Source organism: Herpailurus yagouaroundi, unplaced genomic scaffold, assembly GCF_014898765.1.
Source record: "Herpailurus yagouaroundi ecotype Mexico unplaced genomic scaffold, PumYag 28, whole genome shotgun sequence".
NCBI lineage: Eukaryota > Metazoa > Chordata > Mammalia > Carnivora > Felidae > Herpailurus > Herpailurus yagouaroundi.
Genome location: NW_024412376.1, coordinates 36,723,517 through 36,750,706, shown reverse-complemented (window position 1 = coordinate 36,750,706; position 27,190 = coordinate 36,723,517). Strand labels below are relative to the sequence as shown.

General features: G+C 45.3%; 1 protein-coding gene and 1 long non-coding RNA gene across 5 annotated transcripts in view; one reads left to right on the top strand and one right to left on the bottom strand.

The window, feature by feature from the left end:
* The first annotated feature begins 1,326 nt into the window (after window positions 1-1,326).
* FHDC1 (FH2 domain containing 1) overlaps window positions 1,327-27,190 on the top strand; it is a 48,246-nt gene continuing 22,382 nt past the window's right edge. Inside the window, exons 1-6 of one of the 4 annotated variants that reach the window (XM_040472158.1) lie at window positions 1,327-1,455; window positions 8,368-8,990; window positions 18,778-18,839; window positions 19,494-19,596; window positions 25,600-25,685; window positions 25,773-25,873. In XM_040472158.1, coding sequence (XP_040328092.1) covers window positions 8,505-8,990; window positions 18,778-18,839; window positions 19,494-19,596; window positions 25,600-25,685; window positions 25,773-25,873 — 838 coding nt within the window. In that variant the 5' untranslated portion in view covers window positions 1,327-1,455; window positions 8,368-8,504. Of the gene's footprint in view, window positions 1,456-1,681; window positions 1,906-2,056; window positions 2,173-3,234; window positions 3,667-8,367; window positions 8,991-18,777; window positions 18,840-19,493; window positions 19,597-25,599; window positions 25,686-25,772; window positions 25,874-27,190 lie in introns of those variants that run through there. The other 3 variants (XM_040472172.1, XM_040472164.1, XM_040472148.1) reach the window with 3 other exon arrangements.
* Window positions 20,992-21,381, bottom strand: LOC121028451 (uncharacterized). Its single transcript, XR_005789233.1, has 2 exons — window positions 21,274-21,381; window positions 20,992-21,035 (listed from the first exon to the last, which is right to left on the bottom strand). It is a non-coding gene; the product is annotated as an uncharacterized LOC121028451 (long non-coding RNA).

Below are 27,190 nucleotides of genomic sequence, written 5' to 3'. Positions count from 1 at the left end.
AACCTGACACAGGGCTCAATCTTAGGAACTATGAGATCACAACCTGAGCTGAAATCAAAAATCAGATGCTCAACTGACTGAACCACCCAGGCACCCCTTGATTGTAAATTTTAAAAATCAGGTCTTAAGAGGTGCAGGCAGGAAGAGTCCTAGTTTTAAGAGAAAGAAGAATTGACCCTTGGACACTTAATTTGGACCTGAGATATTACAGAGACAATTTAAGATTTAAGAGTCTGTGACACGGAGGTGGAATCAGAAGTGGATTTGCCTTGGAGCTCAAGTTTTGCTGCCCCTTACTTTCCCGGACACTACCAAGGACACATACCTAGTGTTGTGTCTGTAGGTTGTTATCATTTCTCTTTAAAAAGCTCCCTCAAGAGTTGTACGAACTTCAGGCCCCATAAAATCTGGACCTTCCAGGTTCAAGTCAGAAGGTAGCACCCGTGGGGGAATGAGAGATAAAGAGTTGGAAGAATCTAGTTACTGTCCTCAAAGGACAAAAAGGGTCAGCAGAGGAGGCCAGAGAGGCAAAGGGAAGGCCGGTAGGTCAGGATGCTGCAGGGAGATCAAAAAGACACGAGGTTAAGGATGGGTCACTGGATTTGACCCTTCAAAAAAGTGGCTGATTTTAAAGTGCACACTTAGTACAGTGTGGGTAAACCCCAGCTTGCGGGGTCCCCCCCCCCCCCCCCCGCTTGAAGAGTGGGAAGTGTTCAGTGGGTGTAGACCCCTCATCTGGCCAGGCCCACATAAAAGAAAAGGAGAAGATACCATTCGGCTCCTCGATTTTGATACTCTATAATTCAGCTTTTGCCTGTGCAGTCGCTGTTCCTTTGGGATTAATATTATCATCCTGAGCATGGGGCTTTCCCTTTTATTACATTTCCACTCCTTGAGATTTTCTGTGGGCTTGGTTGGACCTACCCCTCACGTGTAGTATAAGCCTGTTCAATGACTGATATATGGGCTCTTGCCTGGCATGGAATTTGTTTTTTGTTTTGCTTTGTTTTTGCCCTAATAGCTTCACTTTTTCCATCCATATGGAGGTCGGGAATTCTGTCGTGGGAGTTCAGGGGTTGAAGACCAGGGTGGAGAGTCAGAAGTCATGAGGCACCAGAGGCTGGCAAGGCTGTGCGGTCTGTTATCTGGGATCACAAAGTCAGAGGTAAGGATGACTTCATCCTCACACAGGGCACCTCCCCACCTGATTTCCGATGGGCCGGACTTGCCCAGGATCTTTTGACTATGTTTCTCACTGGCTGGAGTCACAAGTTACTTTGGAAAAAAAAAAAAAAAAAAAGCGATTAAACTGTCCCGGGTTTCTTCCTGTGAGGAGTCTTTCCCAGACAGCGTCCATTCAGGCGATCTGGCTTGCACTGGACTTTGCTTTGCTTAAGTATAGCTGAAAGATTCCTGTTACCATCATCACTGAGGAGATTATATAGATATAAAAAGGTAACAAACCTACAGACTCTACGGAAGAGCTGACCTTTGGGTAGCTCCGGCTCAACCGGGATTCGGTTTTAAGGGCTGCGACAGTTCACCCAAATGCTGTCTTGTGCTCCAGGGAGAAACAAGCACGGGGGCAGAGGGTGGACTGGCGCGCGCGCGCGCGTGTGTCTGTGTGTGTGTGCGCGCGCGCGTGGAGTGTGTGCGTGCAGGAGAGTGCGTGTGCGCACGGGGTGCCGGGGAGGTTGCGGCAGAGGCTGCTTTGTGGAAAGCACTTGCGGGCTCAGAAGCGGCTTGGCACCTCCCCTTGCTGGTTACTCGAGGACACCCGACTCTTCTTCACACTCCGTACTTGTCGGTTTCTCGCCGCCCCTACTTCCCTCGGGGGCTTTCGGGTGCGGGGAGCAGCGTGCGGGGTGGCGGCTTCCAGGCCCCCAGGGCCCCGCGTAGGTGAAGGTGAGCACCGCAGCGCCGACGGTGGCGCTCGGAGGGTGGGAGGAGGGAAGGGGCCGAGCAGGAAAGGGCGTGTTGCGCTTTGCGGCTGGCGCTGGGAGCAGCCCGGACTGCGGCATTGTTACCTGAGGCAGCGCCTGAGCCCCGCCCCGCGCCGCCCTGCCCCCTCGCGGTCCCGGGCCGCCCCGGCTGCAGAGACCCGGGAAGAAGCGTTGGTGCTGGAGACAGCGGTGGGGAGCGAGGAGCGCGCGCGCGGAGAGCCGGCCGCCGGTGAGTGGGAGCTGGACGGCCGAGGCAGGGGTGACCGCTGCTCGGGGGCATCGGGTCCCAGACACTTCCCGATTCTGTAGGGCCAAGGTGGAGGATCAGCCAGGACCCGGGGCTGCGGCGCCAAGTCTCGGCTGCCTTCGAGCCTCAGTGGGAAGGCTGGGGAGGTTTGCGCTTCCTCCACACCCACCCGAGTGACTTTGGTGCTTGCGCTAGAGGACAGCGATCGGCCTCTTGAGAATAAGACGGGCTGGCCTGGACCCGCGTCTAGAGAACGAGCTAGGTCACGGGCCGCCTCCGGGTTGGACCTGGCTAATTTAGTTTCAGCTGCTAAGACTTTTGGATAAACTGTGCCCCCCGCTTGATCCCCGCCGGGTCCTAGAGCGCGCAACCGGCCAGCGGGGAGCCACGACTTGGCCCTCCGGACAGTGGGTGCGGGGTTGGCGAGGACCGCGTCCGGGTGATGCGGACTGAGGACAAGACGGCTCTTGCACTTGCACACTTGTCCTGGCCGTGCGAAGTTCAGGTTACAAACTGCGCCCTGAGCTTTGAAGTTTGGGGAGGAAGAGGGTGGGCTGGTGAGTCAGCTCCAGCCGCTGCGGTGCCCCTAGCTCGAGGACCGCGGGCTCTCGGTTTAATCCTCTGACCAAACACCAGGAGTCTCTCCTCTACATTTTTTCCGTCGTCTCTTCCCGGCTCCCATCTGGTGATTTGCAGCGCGGCCGCCAGGGCTTTCTACCCTGCGCCCGGGATCCGGACCCCGGACGTGGGGGCGGTGTCACCGCAAAGGTTCGAGGACTGGGTGGAGCTCGCGTTTGCGAACCAGGAGACCCCCCCCACCCCGGCCCCCGCCGCCGGCTTTGCTTCAAACACTGAGACACCTCCCCTAGTTAGCCTCCCCACCCCTCCTGGCTTTCTGGAGCTTTGTGCAGCTGCCGGGTGAAGGGGCGGGTACCCTGGGATCGGCGCGGGGCCGGGGGGCGGACCCTAAAGCCCGGGCCCTCCAGGCGAGGGGGCGGGGCCGAGAGACCCCCCCTCCCCCTTGCACGCCCTGGCCAGCCGGCCTCTGGGGCCGCGGGAGCGGCGAGCTGGTGCTGCGGCGCCTCCAGTCGCTTCTGCCCGAAGACCGGCGAACGCTCGGCGCTCCCGGGAGGAGGAGGGTCCAGCCCTTCCCCGGCATCGACCCTTTCGGCCCCGCTGGTTCCCACACGGCCGGCACTTGCGTCTCCCTGGAGCGCGCCCTCGCCCCGCCGCAGGGGTCGCCGGCGAGCTTGCGCGGCCGTGTGGGAGTCTATCTCCGCGGCGCACCGGCGCCCGCTCCCCCACCGCCGCTCCTGCAGCGGTCCAGATAAAGACGCCGCCCGGGGCTCGTGCGCGGCCGCGGGACCTCCCTCCCGCGTCCCTCCTGCGGCCGCTGGCGCCTCAACGCGCTCCCCAGGGATTCGGCGGACGCGGCGCCCCCCGAGCCTTTCGTGCAGCCGAGCCGGGGCCGTTTTGGTGAGTGGCTGGGGCGGGACGCAGGACTCTGGGCTGGGGGCGGAAGGACTCGGTGGACCGCTCGGCGGTGCAGAGACCTGGAAAACTGTGTGTCTAGACCTCGCAAAAGAAATCGTGCCCCCGGTGTCCCCCGCGCCGAATTTCTTCAGGACCCGGCAGTGTTCAAACATCTGTTTGCACAGAAATTGCCCCTACTGTTCGGCCGTCTGTGACCCCCCTCTACTGACCCATAGTTGTCTTCCTGGAATGAGTGGCGAGCGCTTCCCTCCCTCCCTCTCTCATGAGCATCTTTGGCGCTCGTTTGCTTTTTTTCTTGGTTTTGGGACGTTGAGAGAAATTGAAAAAGCACATTCGAACAACAAGCGTTCTTTCTCTGCTCTGAGGGTGTTGCGCTCAGGGGCATCTGTGAAGTGTTTATGTTGTGCTGCAGATTAAACACACTGACTGCAAACAGTCTTGGGTTCTTTCACTGCAGGCTGGAGTGCCAAGGTGAAGGGTTGGATGTTGCCAGCTCTGATTTGACTGCGTGGTTGACATTCTGTGTTTAATAATCAAGAAAGGTTTTGAAAGATAGGTGGTCGGGGAGGAGCCTTTCCCAATGAATTAGTGGAGTGAGAGCAAAAATTCCGTATTTTAGAACCGCTCGTACTCTCCCTACCCTTTCTTCTTCCCCAGATTAAATAGGGCTGAGTGTTCGGCTTCTCTCCAAACCTGGCCTACTCTGCCCCGTTTGTCATCAGAAGGGTGTGGGCCAGCCCTTCCTGCTCCCACCTCATCTGTGACACAAGTCAGGAATGAAGGGGAAAGGTTTCCTGGAGGGTTTTCCTTGGCTGGTTTACTTTTGATTATTGTTGACCTAGAGGGTGAGTGAGGTGCTGAGCAATAGGGCCCCACTAACCCTCTTTGAGGAGAACCCTGAGCTCTGAACTGACTTTCCGGAACATGTTTTCCTCCTAAATATGCTGTGAAATGAAATGTACATTTTCTCTCTTCTTCCCTCCCACTCACTCCCTTTAAGAGAACACCAAGAGCAAAGCAATGCTTGCTGTTGGGCCAGAGGGCTTCGTTGGAGACCCTTATGAACATTCACATTCTAAGACGTTTTGCTTTCTGATCAGCTAAAGACATGGTCCCAGAATCCCCCTATTGAAAATTCACATGGCTAAAAGATGCTCCACGGAGCTACCGCCTCCCTTGAGGGTCCATCACTCAGGCACACCCCTGATGGGTCATGATTAGCACTCAGGGGACTTGAAGAGTTATCTTCAGAGCCTTACAGTGACAGTCCTACATTTTACTCAGGGCTGGGCATTTGTCAGCCTTAGCCGTTGCCCTCCCTGCTGCTGAGGTCCCCAACCTGTAGGTGACATGTTAAATACAAACCTGTCTCGGGGCGCCTGGGTGGCGCAGTCGGTTAAGCGTCCGACTTCAGCCAGGTCACGATCTCGCGGTCCGGGAGTTCGAGCCCCACATCGGGCTCTGGGCTGATGGCTCAGAGCCTGGAGCCTGTTTCCGATTCTGTGTCTCCCTCTCTCTCTGCCCCTCCCCCGTTCATGCTCTGTCTCTCTCTGCCCCAAAAAATAAATAAACGTTGAAAAAAAAAAGTTAAAATAAATAAATAAATAAATAAATAAATAAATAAATACAAACCTGTCTCTATCTGCCCTGGAGAGATCGATGGGACACTTGACACTTTCCAGACAGAGCCAAGGCTAATTCCATTGTCCCTGTTGGCAATTGGCAGCTGTGAGAAACAGCAGTGGGTTTAAGGCTCCCGCAATACCTGTGTTCTAGCATATTTGGAGAGCATGTGTTTGCATCTTTACTGTGGACAGTACCCTAGTAAATCAAATGTTCTTTGTGTATCCTCTGTTTTACTGCCTGATGAGACTGTGGAAACGGTTAGAATGTCTGTACTTTTTTTCCAATGTCTCTTTGACATTGGAAATCCCAGCCAAAGGGAAAGCCCTATCAAAGCCCTATTGAAGCCAGTAGTAAAAGCATTAGCATCTAAGCTAATCATTGCTGGAGAATTTATTCATTAGAAGCTGTTGGGGGCCTAGGATCCTTATTTGTTACCCTGGGAAAAAATTAGCCAGACAGCATACCAGCAACAGTGTTGTAAATTTTATTTTGTTCTTTTAACTTTTGAAAATAGCATTCTTTCTCAAGATGGGGCAGTGGTTAGAATTATGCCAATGCATGACTAACACCTGTCACTTTTTTACTTTGATAAGCTTTTATCTGGTAGTTCTGTGCAATGCGCAAGACTCAGAAAGACTTACATCCTTCAGAGCTTTAGTGTTAGCAAGCAGTGCTGGTGCAGGACCAAGTGTATGGTCTTTCTCACTCTTAGTATCTGTATTTGCTGTGTGAGGTTTAACGGTATATCTGTATATATACTTACGCAGCACTGAGTGAGTTATTGCTTTCTAGGATGGAGACTTTTTAAGGTGATCACCTATTCTTGAGTAATCTATAATCGAGTCAGCATATCTGCAGTTGGAGGTGAATTGGAGGATTAGCAGCTCTTTAATACATGAGATATTTTATGTACAGAAGTATTTGAAAATATGTAAGGATAAACTGCCAAGATTACCTGTACAGTCTTGAAAACAGAAGAGTTCAAATATAACTATAAACTGTAATTGACAATGAGTCATTTGCTTAAGGGGTGCCAACTATGAAAACAGCCTAGTTATGCCCCTAATGATAATTATGAAAACTCCTTTTAAAAGCCAGTTGCATCTCAAGTGAGCTGTAAGTTGGCTTGGGTAAATAATTTCAGTTTTACTTTCTAAAAAATTATCTAGTGATGATGGCTACACAACGCTTTGAAAGTGCTTAATGTCACTGATGTACACTAATAAATGGTTAAAACGGCATTTAAAAAATGCAATTAGTAGCTGGCAGTGCCATCTTTTACCCATATATAGTTTTCAAAAGTTAAGTATTCAAATGTTTTATAAAAACATTTGTTCTTGTAATTTAGAGATGATACATAATCACTGAATATTGAAAAAGGACAAACCTAGTAACTTAGAAAGCAAAGAATGGGACTACTAAAGGTATTTTTCTAGCAGCCAGAAGTAATTTAGCATTTTATCTATTAAACCCAATACATATTTTGAAGAAAATGTGTGAAAGTAAAGAGAAATCATATGGACATATGATACTGGTTATTGTTAATACTAGCTAACTATGGTACCCAGGCATCTTGGTACATGTAGTAGCTCATTTATTCTTATGCAAACCGATGAAACAGTATATCTTTATATTATAGACGAGGATACTGAGATGTAGATCAAATAACCTTGGGTTGCTCAGTCAAACAAATAGCAGAACTGAGATCTGAGGGGGAAAAAATCTATTCTGAACTCTCCACTCTTATTCCCAAGGCAATGCTGCCTCTTGTACATGGTTCTGTGTAAAGTATCTGAAATACTTGAATGAGTGCTATCAGACAGATCACTCCTACGTAATCCAGTGTTGTTTGACCAATGTGTGTCCGTAAGTGTGAGCTCTGACAATGATGTTGTAAAAGGATAATTACACTCAGAAGGCCAGTCTAAAAAAGCCTTTCCCTGTGGCCCTTTATGACCTGGAGGAAACGGTCCTTTTTACATGCCCACATAGTCGGGGTGCTCACTTCATAAGGGTCCCTACATCCTCAGTGAACCAGTCCTCATCTCTGAAGAAATGTAGTTGTTTTGACCTCCGTTTTCATATCAGGTCCATAACAACTCAATACCAAAAGCAAACATTTAAAGGTCCATAAAAACACAAGCTACTAAAATTAGTCAGTGACTGTGGATAAGGGGTAGACATGGCAGGTGTGATACGGACAGCATATCCTCGTGTGTATATGTCTTCTTTGCCAGTAATGTCACAGAAGAAGCAGAAGAGGTGGCAAGAAGTTCTGATTGTTTCCTAAGAGTGGCTTAATTAGAATCTGAAATGAGAACATTGGAAGCAATGGGAGAGGTCACGCAATGGATCCCAACCTCCTAATTTTACAAATGACAAAACTGAAGTCTAGTGAGGCGAGGTGATTTGTCTAAAATGTAAGCAGTGCTGCTTGATTCAGAGCCACAACCTTTAATCTTTACATTTAGTGTTTTTTTCCTCTATTTGTGGGGAAGCCCCATCACCAAGTGGAGCAGGGACTTGGTGGCCCTGACTCCGGGGGAATGAGTTTGGTCACTATTTCATCATCTCCAGATGCCCTGCCTATTACATGCAAGGCAGAGTATGCTCTTTGACCAAGTGATTGGTAGGGGACATGTCCATACTGGTGAAAGGCAGGATCATACACTAATACCTAATGCTTCAGCCATTTGGGTAATTTCCCTAGGGGTTGGGTATCCATTGCCCAAAGAAAACGAGCCAGTTAGTGAACAAGTAGTTTATTCATAAAGTGACCAGTACTTGCTGAACCTATAGTGAGCAGGTTCCCAATAAATATGTCTTTGATTGATTAACGGAAGGTTCCCAAGTTGATTTGTTGCTTCTGCTTTGGCAGCATTTCCAGGAGGTAAAATTTGTTTGGTTCACATTTAGAAAAGTATTAGTCCCTTTTAATGCTCTTTTGGATGATTGTAATACCCAGCCACTCAACGAGGACTGGCACTAGGCTCTGGAGGGAAGAGCTGGTATTCACAGGTTTTCCTGTACTGATTTAAAGTTGTTTTATCTTTGTAGGTTTGGAAGATGACACACAACACAGTTGCCTTTTTCTCTGGCAGCAGACTAGCGGGTGAAAAAGCATGACACAAGTTTGATGTTTGTGTCTGCTTCCCCAAGGTCAAGAAATTATCTCCTTAGAAGGCAACAGTACTATGCATGTTATGAATTGTGTCTCCTTGGTCAGCGATAAGGAAAATGGGAATGTCGCCTCGGCAGCTGGATTCATGATCGGGCAAACCCCCCCACCCCCACCACCTCCACCCCCTCCACCTCCACCATGTCCATACTCAGGAGAGGGTTTCCTGCCCTCTCCCCCTCCTCCACCCCCTCCTCCACTCCCCGGGGTGCCTCCAGTCCCACCTCCTCCTCCAGGACTACCCCCGGCTTCTCACATGAACGGCTACAGCCACCTGGGTAAGAAAAAGCGGATGAGAAACTTTTTTTGGAAAACCATTCCGGAGGAGCAAGTTCGTGGCAAAACCAACATCTGGACTTTGGCGGCCAGGCAGCAGCATCACTACCAGATCGATACAAAGACCATCGAGGAGCTCTTTGGGCAGCAAGAGGACACCACCAAACCTTCTCTTTCTAGGAGAGGAGGAACTTTAAACTCATCCTTCAGAGACCCTAAGGAAGAGGTAAGAACGGATCCAGGAGGGATGATCCTCCGCATGCTGCATTGTTTTGTGTTTGGAACGCTGTGTACATTTCAGAACTTGCTAAATCACTCGCAAATACGATAATGCAAGCGAATGTGCTCTGGAAATGTAGAAAGGGCCTTATGCGATGAGCTTGAGCTGACTAGCAAAAAAGTGTAAGAAGCATGCATGCCACATCCTCCCAGACATCCCGGTGGAGTATGACCTCACGCTGAGAACATGCTATCTGGGGCCATCGTCCTTTGGCCTCTCAGCACTGCCCTGTCTCCAACACATCTGCTGTGGTTTCCCCTGGTGGGGCAGTTCTGCTCAAGTCCATATTAGTAGTCTCTGTCGGAACAAAAACCGGAGTTCCTGAATTCAGTTAACTAAGATTAACAGGAACTTTCTGAGACAAAATACCTTTTGTTAAACACACCGTTAACTACTCTACATCCTTAAGATTTTACCCCTATTGCAATAAGAACGATGCCTCTAGTTTTCCTTCCCTAAGTGTTGTGAGTTAGTCTTGAATTAAACTATGGCTCTGAATTAAACTATGGGCACTGTGGAATAGAAATTTCCAGAAAGTTCAGTGCATAAAGCTAGTTTTTAGATGGGTTTTCTAGGAAACATATTTCCAGTGAACAATAAATGTCTTATACTGAGAATAAAGCTAGCAGGTTATAAGAAGTTCACCGAAAGCACGGCTTCAGAACTATTGATTACCATACATATATATTATAGAAACTGAATTAAAAATTGCATTTGAAAGTATTGTTTAGAAACAAAGTAAATTGAGAAACCTCCTCCACTTGCTAGCAGGAGTCATGAGGAAACCAGAGATTGAAAGGAAAGAATGTTGCCCACCGAAAAGAAAAAAGGGGGGGGGGGCAACAAATGTATTATTTTTATTTGTTTTATTTATTTATTTATTTGTTTGTTTGTTTGTTTATTTATTTAATGTTTGTTTGCTTTTGAGAGAGACAGAGTGTGAGAAGGGGAGGGACAGAGAAGGAGGGAGACACGGATTCGGAAGCAGGCTCCAGGCCTAGGACCTGAGCTCTAGGCACAAAGCCCGATGTGGGGTTTGAATCTATAAGCCAGCCATGAGATCATGACCCGAGCCGAAGTCGGACGCTTAACTGACTGAGCCCCCCAGGTGCCCCCAAATGTATGATTTTTAAAATCTGTTCTACAGGAACAGAAGAAATAGGTCAAAGACGGAGTGGATCAGGTAAGAGAGTAGGCAGGGCTCTGGGATGGAGTCGCATCTCTCTGCATGATTGAATTCCTGAGTTGACAGTCTTGACCTCTTTTCTCTGTGTGTCTCAGGAGCGGATGAATTTCTTCTCTCCACGAATTCACTTGGGGGTCCTTGAACTTGGTGGTATGGTCCTCTGTTGAAATAGCCAAGAGTCGATTAATCATGAAATGTGGAAATGCTGGGATTGGAATTGAGTGTGTAAAGTAAATTTGACAGGAAGTCTTCAGGACTGTCCCTAGCGCCCTCCCCTGCTGAGCATAGACTTTCCCTGCTTCTTCCCTTTATGTGAAGCCCTTTTATTTCTTAGCGTATCCTTTCAGTATTGGAAAGAGCAAGAAGTCACTTCCTTAGTACCCTGGCCTTTGCCCCAGCTTCCAGCAGAGACTTCTTTTTTTCCAACGTTTTTTATTTATTTTTGGGACAGAGAGAGACAGAGCATGAACGGGGGAGGGGCAGAGAGAGAGAGAGACACAGAATCGGAAACAGGCTCCAGGCTCCGAGCCATCAGCCCAGAGCCTGACGCGGGGCTCCAACTCCCGGACCGTGAGATCGTGACCTGGCTGAAGTCGGACGCTTAACCGACTGCGCCACCCAGGCGCCCCAAGAGACTTCTTATTGTACAGTGGGGCATTTCTCACCATTGTTTCCTAGTTCTCTTTACTGAATGCCAGTGACTGTGAAGGAGAGAGCGGGTGGGCACATGTGGAAGTGGAGCACATGTCTCAGGATACCACCTCTAACAGACGGAAGGGGGTCTAGCTCACCAGGTTCCTGGGAAGGCACCTCCCAGGTTGGAATGGGTGGCATCCTTTATAAATTGGAGACCTTTATTTTGCCAAATGATGGTTTGAGGGACTTCAAGGAACTTGCAGCTTTATGTCTGCAAACTCAAGAGGGGTTAAGAACCACTTAGGGAGGGAAACAGCAGGGAGTATGGCATCTTTTCTGAACTACAGCAGGAGCAGAAATGTCAATCTCTAGGCCGCATCTAAAATTCAGGAATAAAAAGTCTTTCCCCTCATCCCCCTCCACCCCCTCACCCTAGATGCATTTTTACTTTTTTTTTTTTTTGCTTTCACTTAGAAAATAACTAAAATTAAATAATAATGATTATTGTTAAAATTATTTTTAATTGTGATAAAATACATATTACATTTACCATCTTAACCATTTAAAAATTTTTTTTAGTGTTTTATTTATTTTTGAGAGAGAGAGAGAGTACAAGCAGGGGAGGGGCAGAGAGAGAGGCAGACACAGAATCCGAAGCAGACTCCAGGCTCTGAGCTGTCAGCACAGAACCCGACGCGGGTCTTGAACCCATGAACCGTGAGATGATGACCTGAGCTGAAGTCGGACGCTTAACCGACTGAGCCACCCAGGCGTCCCCATCTTAACCATTTTTATTTTATTTTATTTATTTATTTTTTTTAATTTTTTAACGTTTATTTATTTTTGAGACAGAGAGAGACACAGCATGAACAGGGGAGGGGCAGAAAGAGAGGGAGACACAGAATCGGAAGCAGGCTCCAGGCTCTGAGCCATCAGCCCAGAGCCCGACGCGGGGCTCGAACTCGCGGACTGCGAGATCATGACCTGAGCTGAAGTCCGATGCTTAACCGACTGAGCCACCCAGGTGCCCCCATCTTAACCGTTTTTAAATGGAATCATGTGGTATTTGTCTTTTGGTAACAGTTTACTTTGCATAATGTCCTTAAGGCTCCTCCATGTTCCAGTATGTGTCAGAATTTTAAGGCTGAATGATATTCCATTGTATGTAGATACCGCGTTTTGTTTATCTGGTCATCCATCGATGGCTATTTGGGTTGCTCCACCTTTTGGCTCTTGTGAATGTGCTGCTATGAACATGGGTGTGCAAGTATTTTTACTTTTAATACTTGTAGGTCCTAAGCTGAGAGTCGCTAGAAAGAAAAATTAAATCACCATGACTGTGTAGTCATAAGATAATATAACTCTCCAACTCTTTAGTACTCAGATAGGATAAGTAGTTAGGTAGAAGGATTTAAGTGTATTAGGTAATACTGTCATATAACAGAGGGTTATCCAGAATTATTCTCAATTTTTCATGCTATCTCCAACATGGCTAGAAGTATATATACTTTTTAAAATTTTCAGTAAAAGACTACAGTACATGCTATTTTCTTCCCCCATTAGATTTTCTTCTAAAGAAATTACAACTCAGCAGTTTTAGTTTCCACAAGGCCCGATAATAAATCTTCCGATTTACCTGGTAGTAAGTGGAGCCCAGGGTTAAATGTAATAGTTGTCACCACCTGTCTGTGTGGAATGGACAATACCCTGAACAGCAGGCTTGGCAGAGGGACCCATCCTGAGCCTGGAAACATGGCATCCCAACCCGCCACTACACAGGCCATAATTCTGGAGGTTCAGACATGCCAGAGATCAGATAATGTCCCCTTGAAATATGTGAAATAACCTCCTACGGAAGTGGCCTGCCATTATGTGATTGACTGCTACTTCAAAGGGCGCATAAAGCATTACAAATAAGTTCCATTATACTCCAAAGAAAGAAGTTGCTAGAAGATAAGGAAGAGCTGGGTTCAGGAATGGCTGGATTTAGGAAGAACAACACTCAAAATAGTAAATGAAAACATTTAGTACGTGGAGGAGGAGGTTATGAAATATTGCTATCTTGTATCTCTGTTACCTATAAATTAACTTCAGGAAGCTACAAATGTTAGAGTAATAATTAAACTATAATAAAGTAATTAGAAATAACAAAAATATATTACTGGAGATAATAATAACAAGGGTCAGCTCAAGCTCCACCTTCTTTTTGGAGTTCACTGACCTCTTCCCTGAGGTGTTCCCTGTCCATCTGTTACTGTGGCTCCCCAGCCCCCTCACAGTCTCACTCACACTGGTTAGTTGGGTCTGTACCTGCCTCCCTCTAGAATATGAAATGCGGGGTGCCTGGGTGGCGCAGTCGGTTAAGCGTCCGACTTCAGCCAGGTCACGATCTCGCGGTCCGTGAGTTCGAGCCCCGCGTCAGGCTCTGGGCTGATGGCTCGGAGCCTGGAGCCTGTTTCCGATTCTGTGTCTCCCTCTCTCTCTGCCCCTCCCCCGTTCATGCTCTGTTTCTCTCTGTCCCAAAAATAAAAAATAAAATAGAATATGAAATGCTTTTAAGGGAAGGGACCATCTTGGCCAAGTGGTATCTTCCAAAGGAAATTAAAGGTAACTGAGCTGGCAGAACTGAACCAAGGATGCAAAGGGAGTGGAATATTTGTCCATATGATACATCAGAATTGGGACTGACAAAGAAAACACAAGATGAATGAAGCCCGAGGATGTAATACAGTGACTACAGTTGATAACATTGTGTTGTATAACTGAAATTTGCTAAGAGAGTGGAACTTAAATGCCTTTCTCCAAAGAAGAGAAAAAAGAGATAAATATGGGAGGTGATAGATGGGGGAGTCCTTCTACCATGTTTACATATATCATTATAAGCATGATGCACACTTTAAATATCTTACAATTTTATTTGTCAAGTATACGTCAATAAAGTGAAATAAAAAAAGAAAAGAAGATACAAATGTTGGAGCACAATATGATGTCTGTAGTAATATTTACATTTAAAAAAATTTTTTTTATGTTTATTTGTAAGAGAGAGAGAGGGAGGGAGGGACAGAGAAAGAGGGAGACACAGAATCCGAAGCATGCTTCAGGCTCTGAGCTGTCAGCACAGAGCCCCATGCGGGGCTTGAACTCATGAACCGTGAGATCATGACTTGAGCTGAAGTCGGACGCTTAACCTGACCGATTCACCCAGGTGCCCCTGAATTAATCTTTACAATTAACATTAATTAATAATACTATGTAAGAAATAACTGAAATCACTTACTAGAAAAAGAGAAAGAGGAAGAGAGGATGGAAGGAAGATTGCTTTTTCTAAGTTTCTGAGAAGAAATATCTTATTCTCTCACACTCATTCAGGTTATCAGTTATTTCTCAATTTTTGTTATGATCCCAGTAAGTTCTAGAATTCTGGGACATCCTCAATCCAGAACTACAGAACTAGATGAGTATTTGAAATACATTTGAAAGAAGAAGAAAAAAAAAACAACCTAGGTTTTTATATTTTTCCCGAAACCTGGGCTGGAAAAGTACACATAAAAAACCTCAGAAACCAAAAGCTACATCTGTAGAGGATACAGGAAGATTTTTAAAATTTTGCTTTTCAGAATTTGACATGGCATTGAAATAAACACCATTTAGTGGTACTTCAAGTAGTCAAGGAAGCCCTCTTGGACATATTGAAACAAAAGTGGCTTAAAAATTTCTTCTTCCACCTTGAAGATATTATGTTAAGTGAAATAAACCATTCACAAAAGGACAAATGCTGTATGATTCTACTTAATGTAAAGTACCCAGAATGGTCCAGTTTATAGAGACATCAAGTAGAAGGGTGGTTGCCAGAGGCTGAAGGAAGGGGGAAATGGGGAGTTATGATTTAATGGGTACAGAGTTGCAATTTTGCAAGATGGGAAGAGTTCTGTGGATGTGGTGGTGATGGGTGCACAACAGTGCGAAGGCAGTTGATGATACTGACCGTTTAAAAATGGTTAAGATGGGGGCCTCCAGGCTGGTTCATTCAGTAGAGCCTGCAACTCTTAATCTCGGGGTTGTGAGTTTGAGTCCCATGTTGGGTGTAGAGATTACTTGAAAAAAAAAATGGTTAAGATGGTGAATGTTACGTGTATTTTACCACAACTAAAAACGAAAAGCTATTTCTTCTCTTTAAAGAACAGGGGAGGCAGATTTTGTAGTAGTTGGTAGTAGATAAAAGTACAAGAATTGTAGAGGGGTGGGGGGCGCCTTGATTAAGCATCCTGACACTTGATTTGGCCTCAGGTCATGATCTCATGGTTCGTGAGTTCGAGCCCCATGTTGGGCTCTGCGCGGACAGCGCTGAGCCTGCTTGGGATTCTCTTTGTCTCCCTCTGTCTTTGCCCCTCCCCTGTGCATGGGATCTCTCTCTCGCTCTCTCTCTCTCTCTCTCTCTCTCTCTCTCTCTCTCTCCCTCCCCCCCTCTCTAAATAACCAAAAAAGAATTGTGGGAGGAGGTAGGAGCACTTATCTGGAGGTTTGCACGAGAGGAGCGGTACAGCCAATCACACCCTTTACTGAGTGCTGCATGCAGTCTCAGTGCCTCAGGGTGGCGGAGCCCCCCGGGCCACCCTGGCAGTCTGTGGGGAGCCTGTTCCCCTAGCAGGGCCACTTCACATCCTGGTGGGAAGTCCTCGGGGTGGCACGAGGTGAGCCCCTTGTTCACCAGGGCTGGCTTAACTCTTGAGTGCGCCTTTCATGGGAAAGCCCCTGAGCTCCACAGTACGCTGGCTGCATCTGCTAAGACAGGCCCTGACTTCTGTCCGGGTCCTGCCTCCGTGTCCTGCAGTGTTCAGAAAAGTAGATTACCTTCACCTGGAACTGGTAGGCAGGGAGGGAATCCTTGTTCCTGAGGCTGTCTGTCTCAGCCTGTGCAGCCAGCAAGTCCACTACTCTGGATGCTTACAAAACACCACCCAGTCCCACACGCATGGGGTTCCTGAATTGCCCAGCTCTGAGGCGGCAAGCCTTTGGGAAGTAAGATAAGCTAATTTACAGGTGAAATGATAACCTGCTTTAAAGCACTTTAACAGACACTTTTATAACACTCCTTTAGAAGGATCGGATATGATAACCTGTGAGAGAGAGCCAGATTGTGCACTAGGCAAATCTGAGGATGCCAGGAGAGAATGGGACTGTCCCTGGAAGGCAGCCAGTTGTCTCATTTTCCTGTCGTGTTCCCTGGAAGGTGCTCTGTGATGGCCAGCCCAGGTTTTTCTTAGGACTGTTGCTGAATTGTCTTAAATTAGCGACCAGTTTCAGAAGGTTTGCTTCAAGCGGTGGAGACAGTCGCTGCCCCAGGCTGTGGCTGCTCTGTGTCAAGTATGACAGCAGCTCCTGGAGGCTGTGTCAGCTGTGAGACCACGATTTCTCTCCATCATCCCACACAGACAGCTCTGGAGTCTCCGGGGAACCTGGCCAGGCCCTGTGGATGGCTTTCTATAGATCTGCCCCCATTCCTGGAGGAACATCCCAATGTGGATACCCGCCCGAGGCTGTGGGGGAACATTGCCACTTCTCTAATATTCCTGTATCCTCAGCAGTGTTAAAACTCACAGGAACTAGAGAGAAAAGGAACCAGAGAGACCCAGGCTAGCTAGAACTGAAGTTCTCGTGTTGCTTTGGGGAAAGTATAAAAAATGACATCTCTGAGGCTCAGTTTCCTTATTTGTCAGATAGGAACAATAAGAGCAATTTCTCTGTCACTTCCTGCAGCGGTAGCTGTGAATCCGTCAAGGGCACAGAGCATCAGAGGGTTAAGGGTGGAGATTGGAGTTGGGGGCAAGAAGTGTGCTGAGGAAGTTCTTTGGAAATGTCTGTCACTGTATCAGTATACGTGTTCTTACTTGTGGCTTTTTAATTTATGAATTATAGTAAGACATAGTTTTCTGTCTTACTGAATTTAGATTCCTCTGTCTGGGGTGGGCTTTCCTCATTAAAGGGTGTTCAGTTTGACAGGTTTTATTCTCTCCCTCTCTTCCCCCCTCTTCTCCCCTACCTTCACACTGAACTTGAACTGTAGTCCTTGGGTAGGAGTCCCGTAAGGAGCCTGTCCTGATTGCTTGGGAGTTTATTTTATGGCTGGCAGGTGATTGCGTGAACCTAAAGTAAACCCCTAGGATAGTAAATAATGTGATTGTTTAAGATTAGTCTTCAAAAGGAGGCAGCCATACTCTTGTAAAAATTTAACCTTATAGCCAGGAAGTGCCATTAAATTGGGTTAACAGTTCTTGCTGCTGCTTATAAACTTAGAAGCAGGCCCAGAGACCAGGAATTTAATCTGAAACCTGATTCTCTTTTGTTCACAATGAATCACATACATTTGGAAAGGAAGAGAATTATAACAACATTCCTGTTTTAGCTAGTCTCCCTTTACCAAAAACCAGATGAAAAAAATTGCAGCAGTTTTAAGGCTATCTTGCCTCCACGCCTCTCGTATATTTGCTGCCAGAGAAAGAAAACCTTCTGTTTATAATAACAACATCCACCCCACTGTCCAAAAAAGGTTCTGTCTAATTTCTAGTCTGATAACACCCTGCCCAATTATTGATTTTGGACAGCTAAAACCTATTGCAGCCAAAATCTGGGTTTTGACAGTACATTAGAATAGCACCGCATTTCACTAACTCAAAGATGCCATACATTGTAAGATACCTCCTGATTTCAGAGATGTTAACATGCATCTTAGACTTGGTGAAAGACAGCACAAGAATTTTCCTTGATAAATTTTGAGTAAATAAAATTTAGAAGACTTTCTTACCTCCTCCTGAAAGGGCTATTGGACATATATATTCTTTTTCAATGAAAAGAAATTTTTCTTTTTGAAAAAAATTTAATTTTATTACATTTCTGAAAATAACAGTATTGGTCCTTCTATATCCCTAAATCAGGGTTGGGACTCTGCAATATCTTCAGTTATTTTTTACTTTCTTAGTTTAAATTTCATATGATCTTCTATGCTAAGACACCTGCTTTTCAAATTTGGGCTTTTATTTTTTTTTTCTTTCTTTTTTTTAAAATATAATTTATTGTCAAGTTAGCTAACATACAGTGTATACAGTGTGCTCTTGTCAAATTTGGGCTTTTAAATGCAGGCTGTTAGTTATTCTAAGAGGAAATTGCTAAATTAAACAAATTTTAATATACATTATTCATTAAAAGTCATGTAAGAGGGGCACCTGGGTGGTTTAGTCGATTGAGCATCTGAATTCAGCTCAGATCATGATATCACTGCTTGTGGGTTCGAGCCCCGTGTTGGGCTCTGGGCTGACAGCTTGGAGCCTGGAGCCTGCTTCATATTCTGTATCTCCCTTTCTCTCTCCCCATCTCTGTCTCTCTCTCTCTCTCTCTCTCTCTCTCTCAAAAATAAGTAAACATTTTAAAACTTTAAAAAAAGTTATATAAGATTAAAATAGATATGTACGGGGCGCCTGGGGTGGCTCAGTTGGTTGGGCCACCGACTTCAGCTCAGGTCATGATCTCATGGTCTTTGGGTTGGAGCCCCATGTCAGGCTCTGTGCTGACAGCTCAGAGCCTGGAGCCTGCTTCAGATTCTGTGTCTCCCTCTCTCTCTTCTCCCCATCTTGTGTTCTATCAAAAATAAATAAACGTTAAAAAAATTAAAAATAAAATAGGTATGTATAGTTATTATAGTCAAGGAAATATATCATTGCAGAAAATTTGGAGAGATGATAATATTTTAATGTTTGCAAAACTGCATTAGGTATATCGATTAATCACCAGATTTACATATTGGAAGTTATTCTCTTATAAATTAGTGTCGTATTTTGATAGGTTTTAATTCTCTCCTTTCCTCCAACTCTTTTTATTTGTTCTTTACTAGTCTTACGTGTGTCTATTTTTTTCCAGATTACTATCTTGGATGCAAAACGGAGCATGAACATTGGGATATTTCTTAAGCAATTTAAGAAGTAAGGTTTTTGCACATATTTACAACTTTAGTCTCATCCACACTGTCAGCATCAGTCTGGGTGTGGCTGAGCTGAAATTCAGCTTCTAATAAAAGCAAAAGTCATTCCTCATACTTGTATATCCTTGTTAGATACATGGTGTGATGAGTACCCAAGTGTCTGTCATTCTCTGCTGTTTTCCTGCATGAAAACAGAACCTAGTGGCTTGAAGTACAGGGAGAGTTGCCTGGGGGTGTCTGTTCAAGCCTGTCATGTCAGGGAATTTATAAATTCATCTGTAGTGTTGCCCCTCGAGTGGAAGTTGGACTGGTGAGTCAACAGTGGTTAAATGCCAGTGTTCTAAAGTGGAAAGGAAAGGCTCGCCAGGTTTCCATGTGACCAAAGAGGATTGCTTTTCTTCACCCAGAGAAGACCCCCAGAGGTTGCTGCCTTTCTGGGATGCCCAAGGATGGGCTTCTGGATGAAGAGCGTGTCAACATCCCTGTTTTCCCTGGCAGTGGGGCCCTTGTGATCACTGACACAGCATGTCCCTCAGACTGGGAAGAAGGCGGGATGGCAGCAGGGTGGAGGTGATTTGTTTTAATTTCCACTGGCTTGTGTTTCTTTGGCACTTCAGCAAATGTGAAATGGAATCTGATTCATTGTCTCTTCAAGGTCTCCTCAGTCCATCGTAGAAGATATTCATCAAGGAAAGAGTGAACATTATGGATCAGAGACGCTGCGAGAATTTCTTAAGCTTTTGCCAGAGTCAGAGGAGGTAAGGAATTTGGCACATGAATTTTAGATGTTAGGAGTGATGATAAAACCTTAACATTTTTCAGAGTGTCAAAACTCACATGGGAAGGGGACTCTGCTACACCGAGCCAGAGTTTTCTCACCTAAAAGTAAAAAGTCACCTAAGAGAGGGAGTGTAAGTTGTAGAGTCAGGGAATCTAGGTTTAAACTGAAGCTGTACCCTTGCAAGTTTCCTAACTGCAGTGAACTCAGTTTCCACACCTGTGCAGAGAGGATGATGGTGCTTGCCTCGCTGGATTGTCAGGATGCTGAAAGCCTGGCTAGGCGCTGGATGTGGTACTCGGCACGTGGGACCTGAATCTGAACTTTGGTTTCCTTTTCCATCTTCCAGTGATGGTTTTTGCCTAGGCTGTACCCAGGTTATCTTATAAATACATACACTTTTTAAACAAAAAAGTAAAACGAAACCTCTTTGGGATGGATAGGCTCTAAAATTTTGGAGAGGTAGGTAAACTGTTAATAAATGTCTAATTGACTAAAAGGTGAAAATTGCTGTGATAGCAATATAGTACTACAATATAAAGTTATTGATCTTTTTTTTAGACTGAATTAACTGAACTGTTGAGTGGTTAGGAGCTTGACAGAAAAAAACAGTTTATAACATTGTCATGTTGCCGATTATTTTTGAAAAAGGGGACCCTGAAAAACTTCAGTAAGAAATTACATGAATACATGTGCTTGTAAACATTTGAATAATACAGAATCTTAAAGTGAAAAGTGTAAGTTATCCTTTCTACACATACCACTGCTTCCTCCTCCCGCATCCCTCTCTTCTTCCCAGACATAATTTATGGAATTCGACTTTAGTGCCATTGATAACAAGAGAAGTATATATCTGTGCTTTTTCTTTTATATCGATCAGTGATAAACTCACAATGCCAACTTGAGGGTCTTACGAGGTAGCTGGATATTCTAGGTGTATTTGGTAACCTGAACCTCTCTTTCTATGTCAGGTTTTCTGTTTGCAAATTAAGTGTAATTTATCTAAGCTAAGATTAATTTTTTTTTTAATTTTTTTAATCTTTATTATTTATTTTTGAGAGACAGAGAGAAAGAGAGGGAATGAGCAGGGGAGGGGGCAGAGAGAGAGGGAGACATAGAATCCGAAGCAGGCTCCAGGCTCTGAGCTGGTAGCACAGAGCCCCATGCGGGGCTCGAACCCACAAACTGTGAGATCATGACCTGAGCTGAAGTCGGACACTTAACCGACTGAGCCACCCAGGCGCCCCTAAGCTAAGATTAATTAACAGCATTTATTAATGTTAGTGGAGGGTCTTAAAGTCCTGAAGGGAAGGTACATTAAATCATAATTTACCCTGGATCTTATATGCTAAACAGTCCTTAGTCTTTTTCTTTCTCTTTTTCTTTTTTTTTAATGTAAAGAATGAGAGTCCCAAAAACCTTTTTTTTTTTTAAATTTTTTTTTTTCAACGTTTATTTATTTTTGGGACAGAGATAGACAGAGCATGAGTGGGGGAGGGACAGAGAGAGAGGGAGACACAGAATCGGAAACAGGCTCCAGGCTCTGAGCCATCAGCCCAGAGCCCGACGCGGGGCTCGAACTCACGGACCGCGAGATCGTGACCTGGCTGAAGTCGGACGCTTAACCGACTGCGCCACCCAGGCGCCCCCCAAAAACCTTTAATGAGGATGGATAGGATTTAATTAATTTGAATTTTAAAAGGATTGCGTTGGTCTCAAAATCTTACTCCTGCTTGGGCTTTTTTCATGCCTCCTCCTTAGGGCTGTTCTGGTTCCCACTCCTAACTGACCTCATCGTTTATTTAAGTGAGGATCAGATTTGATAGTACATGTGAATATGCTCTAAAAAGCTCTGAGTTTCTAACTAAATGGAGGTTAGGCATGGGGGAGACTGCCAGCTTTGTGCCATGAAGAGTTGGCAGATTAAGTACAGTTTCCTTAATGTCTTCATTTCTAATTTTAAATTCAGAGGTGATTAGAGAATGCAAAGGCTGTGGAAGACTCTGGGATTTTTCAGAGAAGCAGCTTAGCTGTCAAACCTCTCGTGTTTAAAAGAACCCTGCTTTTTGAGTTGTGTGTGGGATATAATTCAAATGTGTGGTGGGGGGGATGTTAAGGGCAAGATGACTAAAACCCACCCAGGCGCTGCCCTGAGTCCTGAGGCTTTCACTCACCCCCAGACAATTAGCTGACCCAGGAGACAGTGTCCTGCTGGGATGAAACACCGCCCTGGGATCCCGACAGGCGTCCCAGCCACTGAGCCAGGCTGCAGCTGCTTCTCCCTCCTCTGCAGGGTCATCCTCAGTCTGAATATCCGACAAGCTTGCTCACACTCTTTCTTGTTTACATTACTGACTCTTGGCTTCAGTTCACCACACCCTCCACACTCAACTGGGAGCTTCCTTCAGCAGGAACACCCTGACAGTCCCCCGGGGCATCTTTGCGCCCCTCCCTAACCCACTCTGGGGCTCTGCACTGGCCTGGCCAGGGGAGTCTTGGGGAAAGCCGAAGCCACCTCATGACCAGTGCCCCCTGCAAGGCCTTGTTGTGAGTGCTGCATGGCCTCTGGCACCACCCGGACCAGGGCCGACCCCAGAGTCTTGGTGGAGGGTGGAGGATGGGGATGAGGCCAAGAGGGAATCAGTGCCAAGTGAGAGAGGTTTAGGAATGTGGCAGAAATATGTTAATAAATGCACAAGTGTCTGCGTAACTGCATGTTGCTAAGTCTGTGGTGTAACGTTCTGTGCTCGTTTTTTGCACAAGAAGGGACTAAACATTTATTGAGTGTCCCCATGTTCCAGGCACGGGGCAGGGCAAAATCCAGTCGAGCGAGATAATGTGCTCAAGTGCGTACGTAGCCCAGTGCCTCGCACATAGAAAGTCACTAAACCATAGCTGGGATTATTTAGTGTGTCTCTTTCATTTAATTCTCCTGGCAACATTGTAAGATACTCCTCATTTTACAGAGGGGAAACTGAGGCTCACACAAGTTAGCCAGAGCCCATCTAGTGGCACATAGTTGATAAGCCGTTGAGGAAGGTGGATTTGCGCGTTATTTGAGCCCACAACAGTTCCTTCTGCTGCGCTCCACTGCCTCCCTTTGAGGAAGGAAGGGCAAAGGTTCTCAGGACCCCGCCTTGCACCGCACTGGCTTCCCAGCCTTTTCATCGCCCCTACTTTCACAGAGGACCAGCGTGAGTGTCACTTGAATGATACCGTAATCTTATCAGCATGTTGAAAATGCGAGCGGAAACAGCCCTTTTCTGTCCGCATTCTCAGCTGACAAGCCAGCAGAAGGTTAATTTGTTTTCAGGATCTCTCTGCCCTTCACCACAAATCTTTTATCTGGCGTTGTTTGTTCATCTCGCCTTAAACTCATGGTTGAAACTTGCAGAGGAAGAGGGTAGACCCAGAAATAAAAGCAGTGGGAGTGGGTTCTTTGTCCTGAAAAGTATTCCTGTGCCCAGAGAGGGGACAGGGAAGAGGCTTGTGTAGGAGCAGGGAGGACGGTGGAAGGGAGCCCTGACCCAGCCTGCAAGCCCTTCCCTGTGTCGGGGCTGGTGCCCCATCCCTGCATCACTGTCAAGGATAAAGGGCGGGAAGGTGGTAGAGATTTTCTGTTCTCTCTGGCATCAGGTTGGTTGTGTCCTTTGACATTTTCATCACTTCATCCCTAACTTCTTTGCTGACTCTGCCCCTGGGAGGGGAATGACAGGGGGGAAGCCCCAGGGTCTTCCGTTGGGTGAGTTTGTTGGTGGGAAATCTTGCTATTTCAAGGCCATGTGAGTGGAATTAGATGGGATGAAGGAGGTCTGCCCTTTGGAATGTGTGAGTCTTAAGGAGCATGCTGTTTGCTATTAGGACAGAAACCGGGCACAGCCAGGTCATAATGAGAGTCACTTGGCTCAGCCAACAAAATTATGCCTAACAATGTTTGATAAATGCTGTTTGATGATGACGAGAATGCACAATAATTATAGGGTTTGTTCACCTCTCTTTTACCTCCCTACCACTGCGAAGGTACGATAATCCCTCTTAATGAACATAAGGCTCATTTTGAAATGGAACTAAGAACTGTATACATGGCACTTAAATTCAGGACTATCTTTCCATCACCATTCTCTTGAAATCCATAAACATTTTTTTAGCTCTTTATACAAGTGAAGGAGATTAATCATTGTTCAGTTAGAGTTGAGCACATGTTTAATAGAAATATCTACCAAGTTGATTTAGCATGACCTATTCCTATGTTTTAGACAGAAAATTGTGCTGTTTTCAGAAGCTTTGCACATGCTGCGTAGATGGTCTTACAAAAGGTACAACCTCAATCTGCCCCTGCCCATATATAGTGAACCACCAAACTCTAGTTCACAAGGGATCAGGATTCATCCTGTGGCTTTCTCAGTTCAGCCAGGCACTGGTTTGGGTTTAGCTAAACCAGAAATTCCGTCTGCCCTTAAACTGAGTATGGCTAAAAATGGTAAATTCACTTTGGGGCCCTAAAGGTAGGGGAAATAATGCAGTTTGATAAATGGCTATTTTCTGCCCGTTGGGGAAAAAAAACCAAAAACCAAAAAAACCGCAGTCTTAACCACCAGTGAGTCTGCACTATTACGTTTTGAATTTTCAGGTAGTTGATGTAGCTACTTCAGCTTGTGGATCTTTGCAGATTTTCCCTCCCCTGTGTTTTGGAACTGTCGTTTCCTATTTTCCAAGAGACAGACACATCATGTTATTTTTATGGGACCCCCCCCCCGATAACCCAGGGGATGGAAGAGAGTAGTAAGCTTTATAAAGAGTCCTGAAAGATGGTAAGTGCTTATTGGCAACAGTTAGCTGCAGAGATAGGCCGTCTACTTAAAAGTAGCCCCAAGGTTCTACTTACCGTAAAGCATTTTTGTTGGAAGATGCTAGACTACTACTACAGGGGACGTAAAAGAGTTTTTCCACTGGGTGGGTCCCGTTTTCTATGGGAGGAAGGCATTGACTTGCTCTGATGCAGTTTGAGAACTCTCTCTTTGCTTCCATCCCCACCTGCTAGCTGTTTGGCTATGTTCCCATGTCAGAACTCTTTTGTTTTTCTTTGCTATGGTTGAAGGAATAACTTTTAGTTGAGTTTAATGTTTTACAAGAGTAATGCATGTTCATTGTAGACGTGAGAAAATAAAAATGAGCAGCAGAAGAAAACAATAGTCGCCTTAATCCTATCACCCGTGTAAGTGGCCCTTTTTAGTCTTTTGCCTGTGTATAAGGTGTGTACATGGAAGGTAGGGGGGCATAGTGGACGCTTTTTAAAAAATTTATAGAAATGGGATCTGACTGTATATATTGTTTTATTACTTGATTTTTTTCATAGGGGGATGTCTTGACCTTGACCTCAGCTGCTTAAGCCATTTTCCTTTTTACCTTCCTTCTGGAGGGCCAGCGTGTAGTGGCCTCAGCACACAGTATCCCCTTCCTATAAAGTTATTCTTGTGGAGGGGGACTTGGGCCACAGCAAGGTCGGTTAGCACTTACCCAGTCAGAATATTTTATATCCAGAATACCCAAAATATTAAGATTTTTTCATTAAGAACTTAGAGGACCATGTTATAATGGTAACCCAGTCTTTTCTGTCTTCTCCCAGTGATCTCCCTTCCAGATTATAACTTTACAGAAAATTTTCATCCTTAGATCTGACCCTTTAGTAACCTCCCTGAGGATTCCTATGGCTCCGGTTCTGTGGTTTGATTGGGATTGTTTATACCCACAAACGTGACACAACTCTTCTCTTTCTGATTTGTTTGGTTTATCTTCTTTCAAAAAACAACATAGTAGATGTGGTGATTTCCTTTTCTGTCTTTTCTTGGGCCTACATTTTTGATTTGAATTGAGCACTGAAGTCTCATTTTCTTAAAGGAATTTTAAGATGAAACTTAAAACAATGTTACCTTTTAATCATAAGTTATTTTTTTGTCTGCCTTCTTTTCCATTTGTCTTTTAGATAAAGAAATTAAAAACATTTAGTGGAGATGTGTCCAAGCTGTCGCTGGCAGATTCCTTTCTGCACTACTTGATTCAGGTGCCAAAGTAAGGATAATCCATCACTCTTCTTTTCAGAGTAAGGTTTTAAAATTAATGACATAAGATTCTACAGGTTTGCTTTTTATTTTTCAGCTATTCACTTCGGATTGAAGCCATGGTGCTAAAGAAGGAATTTTTACCTTCTTGTTCTTCTCTATACACAGACATAACAATTCTAAGAACTGCTACAAAAGGTAAGTGAATACGTGATGCTTCGTGTAATTTGTTTTTATTAATTTTGGTAGCAGTTTATTTTATTTTAATACTTATTCTTTTCTTACTCGTTTTTGAGAGACCGAGGGAGACAGAGTGCGAGTGGGGGAGGGGCAGAGATAGAGGGACACACAGAATCCGAAGCAGGCTCCAGGCTCTGAGCTGCCAACACAGAGCCCAATGCAGGGCTCGAACTCACGAACCGTGAGATCATGACCTGAGCTGAAGTCGGATGCTTAACCGATTGAGCCGCCCAGGCACCCCAAATATTTATTCTTTTTAGTAAGCATTCTTCTCTTAATTTTTACAAATTCATTTACTTTTTTAATTCCAGTGTGCTTAATGTACAGTATTATCTTAGTTTCAGGTGTGCAATGTAGTGTTCAACAATTCTATACATCACTTGGTGTTCATCATGACAAGTGCACTCTGTAATCCCTATCACCTATTCCTCCCATCCCCCCACCTACCACCCCTCTGGTAAACACCAGTTTGTTCTCTATAATTAAGTCTGTTTTCTTGTTTGTCTCTTTTTCTCTGTTTTTGTTTCTTCCATTCCACATATGAGTGAAATCATGTGGTATTTGTCTTTCTCTGACTTATTTCACTTACTATTATATCCTCTAGATCCATGCATATTGTTGCCAATGACAAGATTTCATTGTTTTTTATAGTTGACTAATGTTCCATTGTGTGTGTGTGTGTGTGTGTGTGTGTGTGTGTATATATATATATATATATACACACACACACTATGTTTTCTTTATCCATTCATCAGTCAGTGGACACCTCGGTTGCTTGCATATCTTGGCTATCGTAAATAATGCTGCTATAAACATAGGGGTGCACGTATCCCTTTGAATTAGTGTTTTCATATATTTGGGGTAAATACCCAGTAGTGGAATTACCAGATCATATGGTAATTCTATTTTTGAGTTTTTGAGGAACCTCGTACTGTTTCCCACAGTGGCTGCACCAGCTTGGTATTAGCTTTTTTTTTTTTTTTTTTTTTTAATAATTCTTAAAAAAATTTTTTTTAATGTTTATTTCTTTTTGGGAGACAGACAGAGTGCAAGCGGGGTGGGGCGGAGGGGGGAGGCAGAGAGAGAGGGAGTCACAGAATCTGAAGCAGGCTCCAGGCTCTGAGCTGTCAACACAGAGCCTGACACGGCTCGAACCCATGAAGCACGGGACCGTGACCTGAGTGGAAGTCGGACGCTTAACCGACTGACCCACCCAGGAGCTCTGGTATAAGCTTATTTTTAAAAACTATTCAATTGATGGGGCGCCTGGGTGGC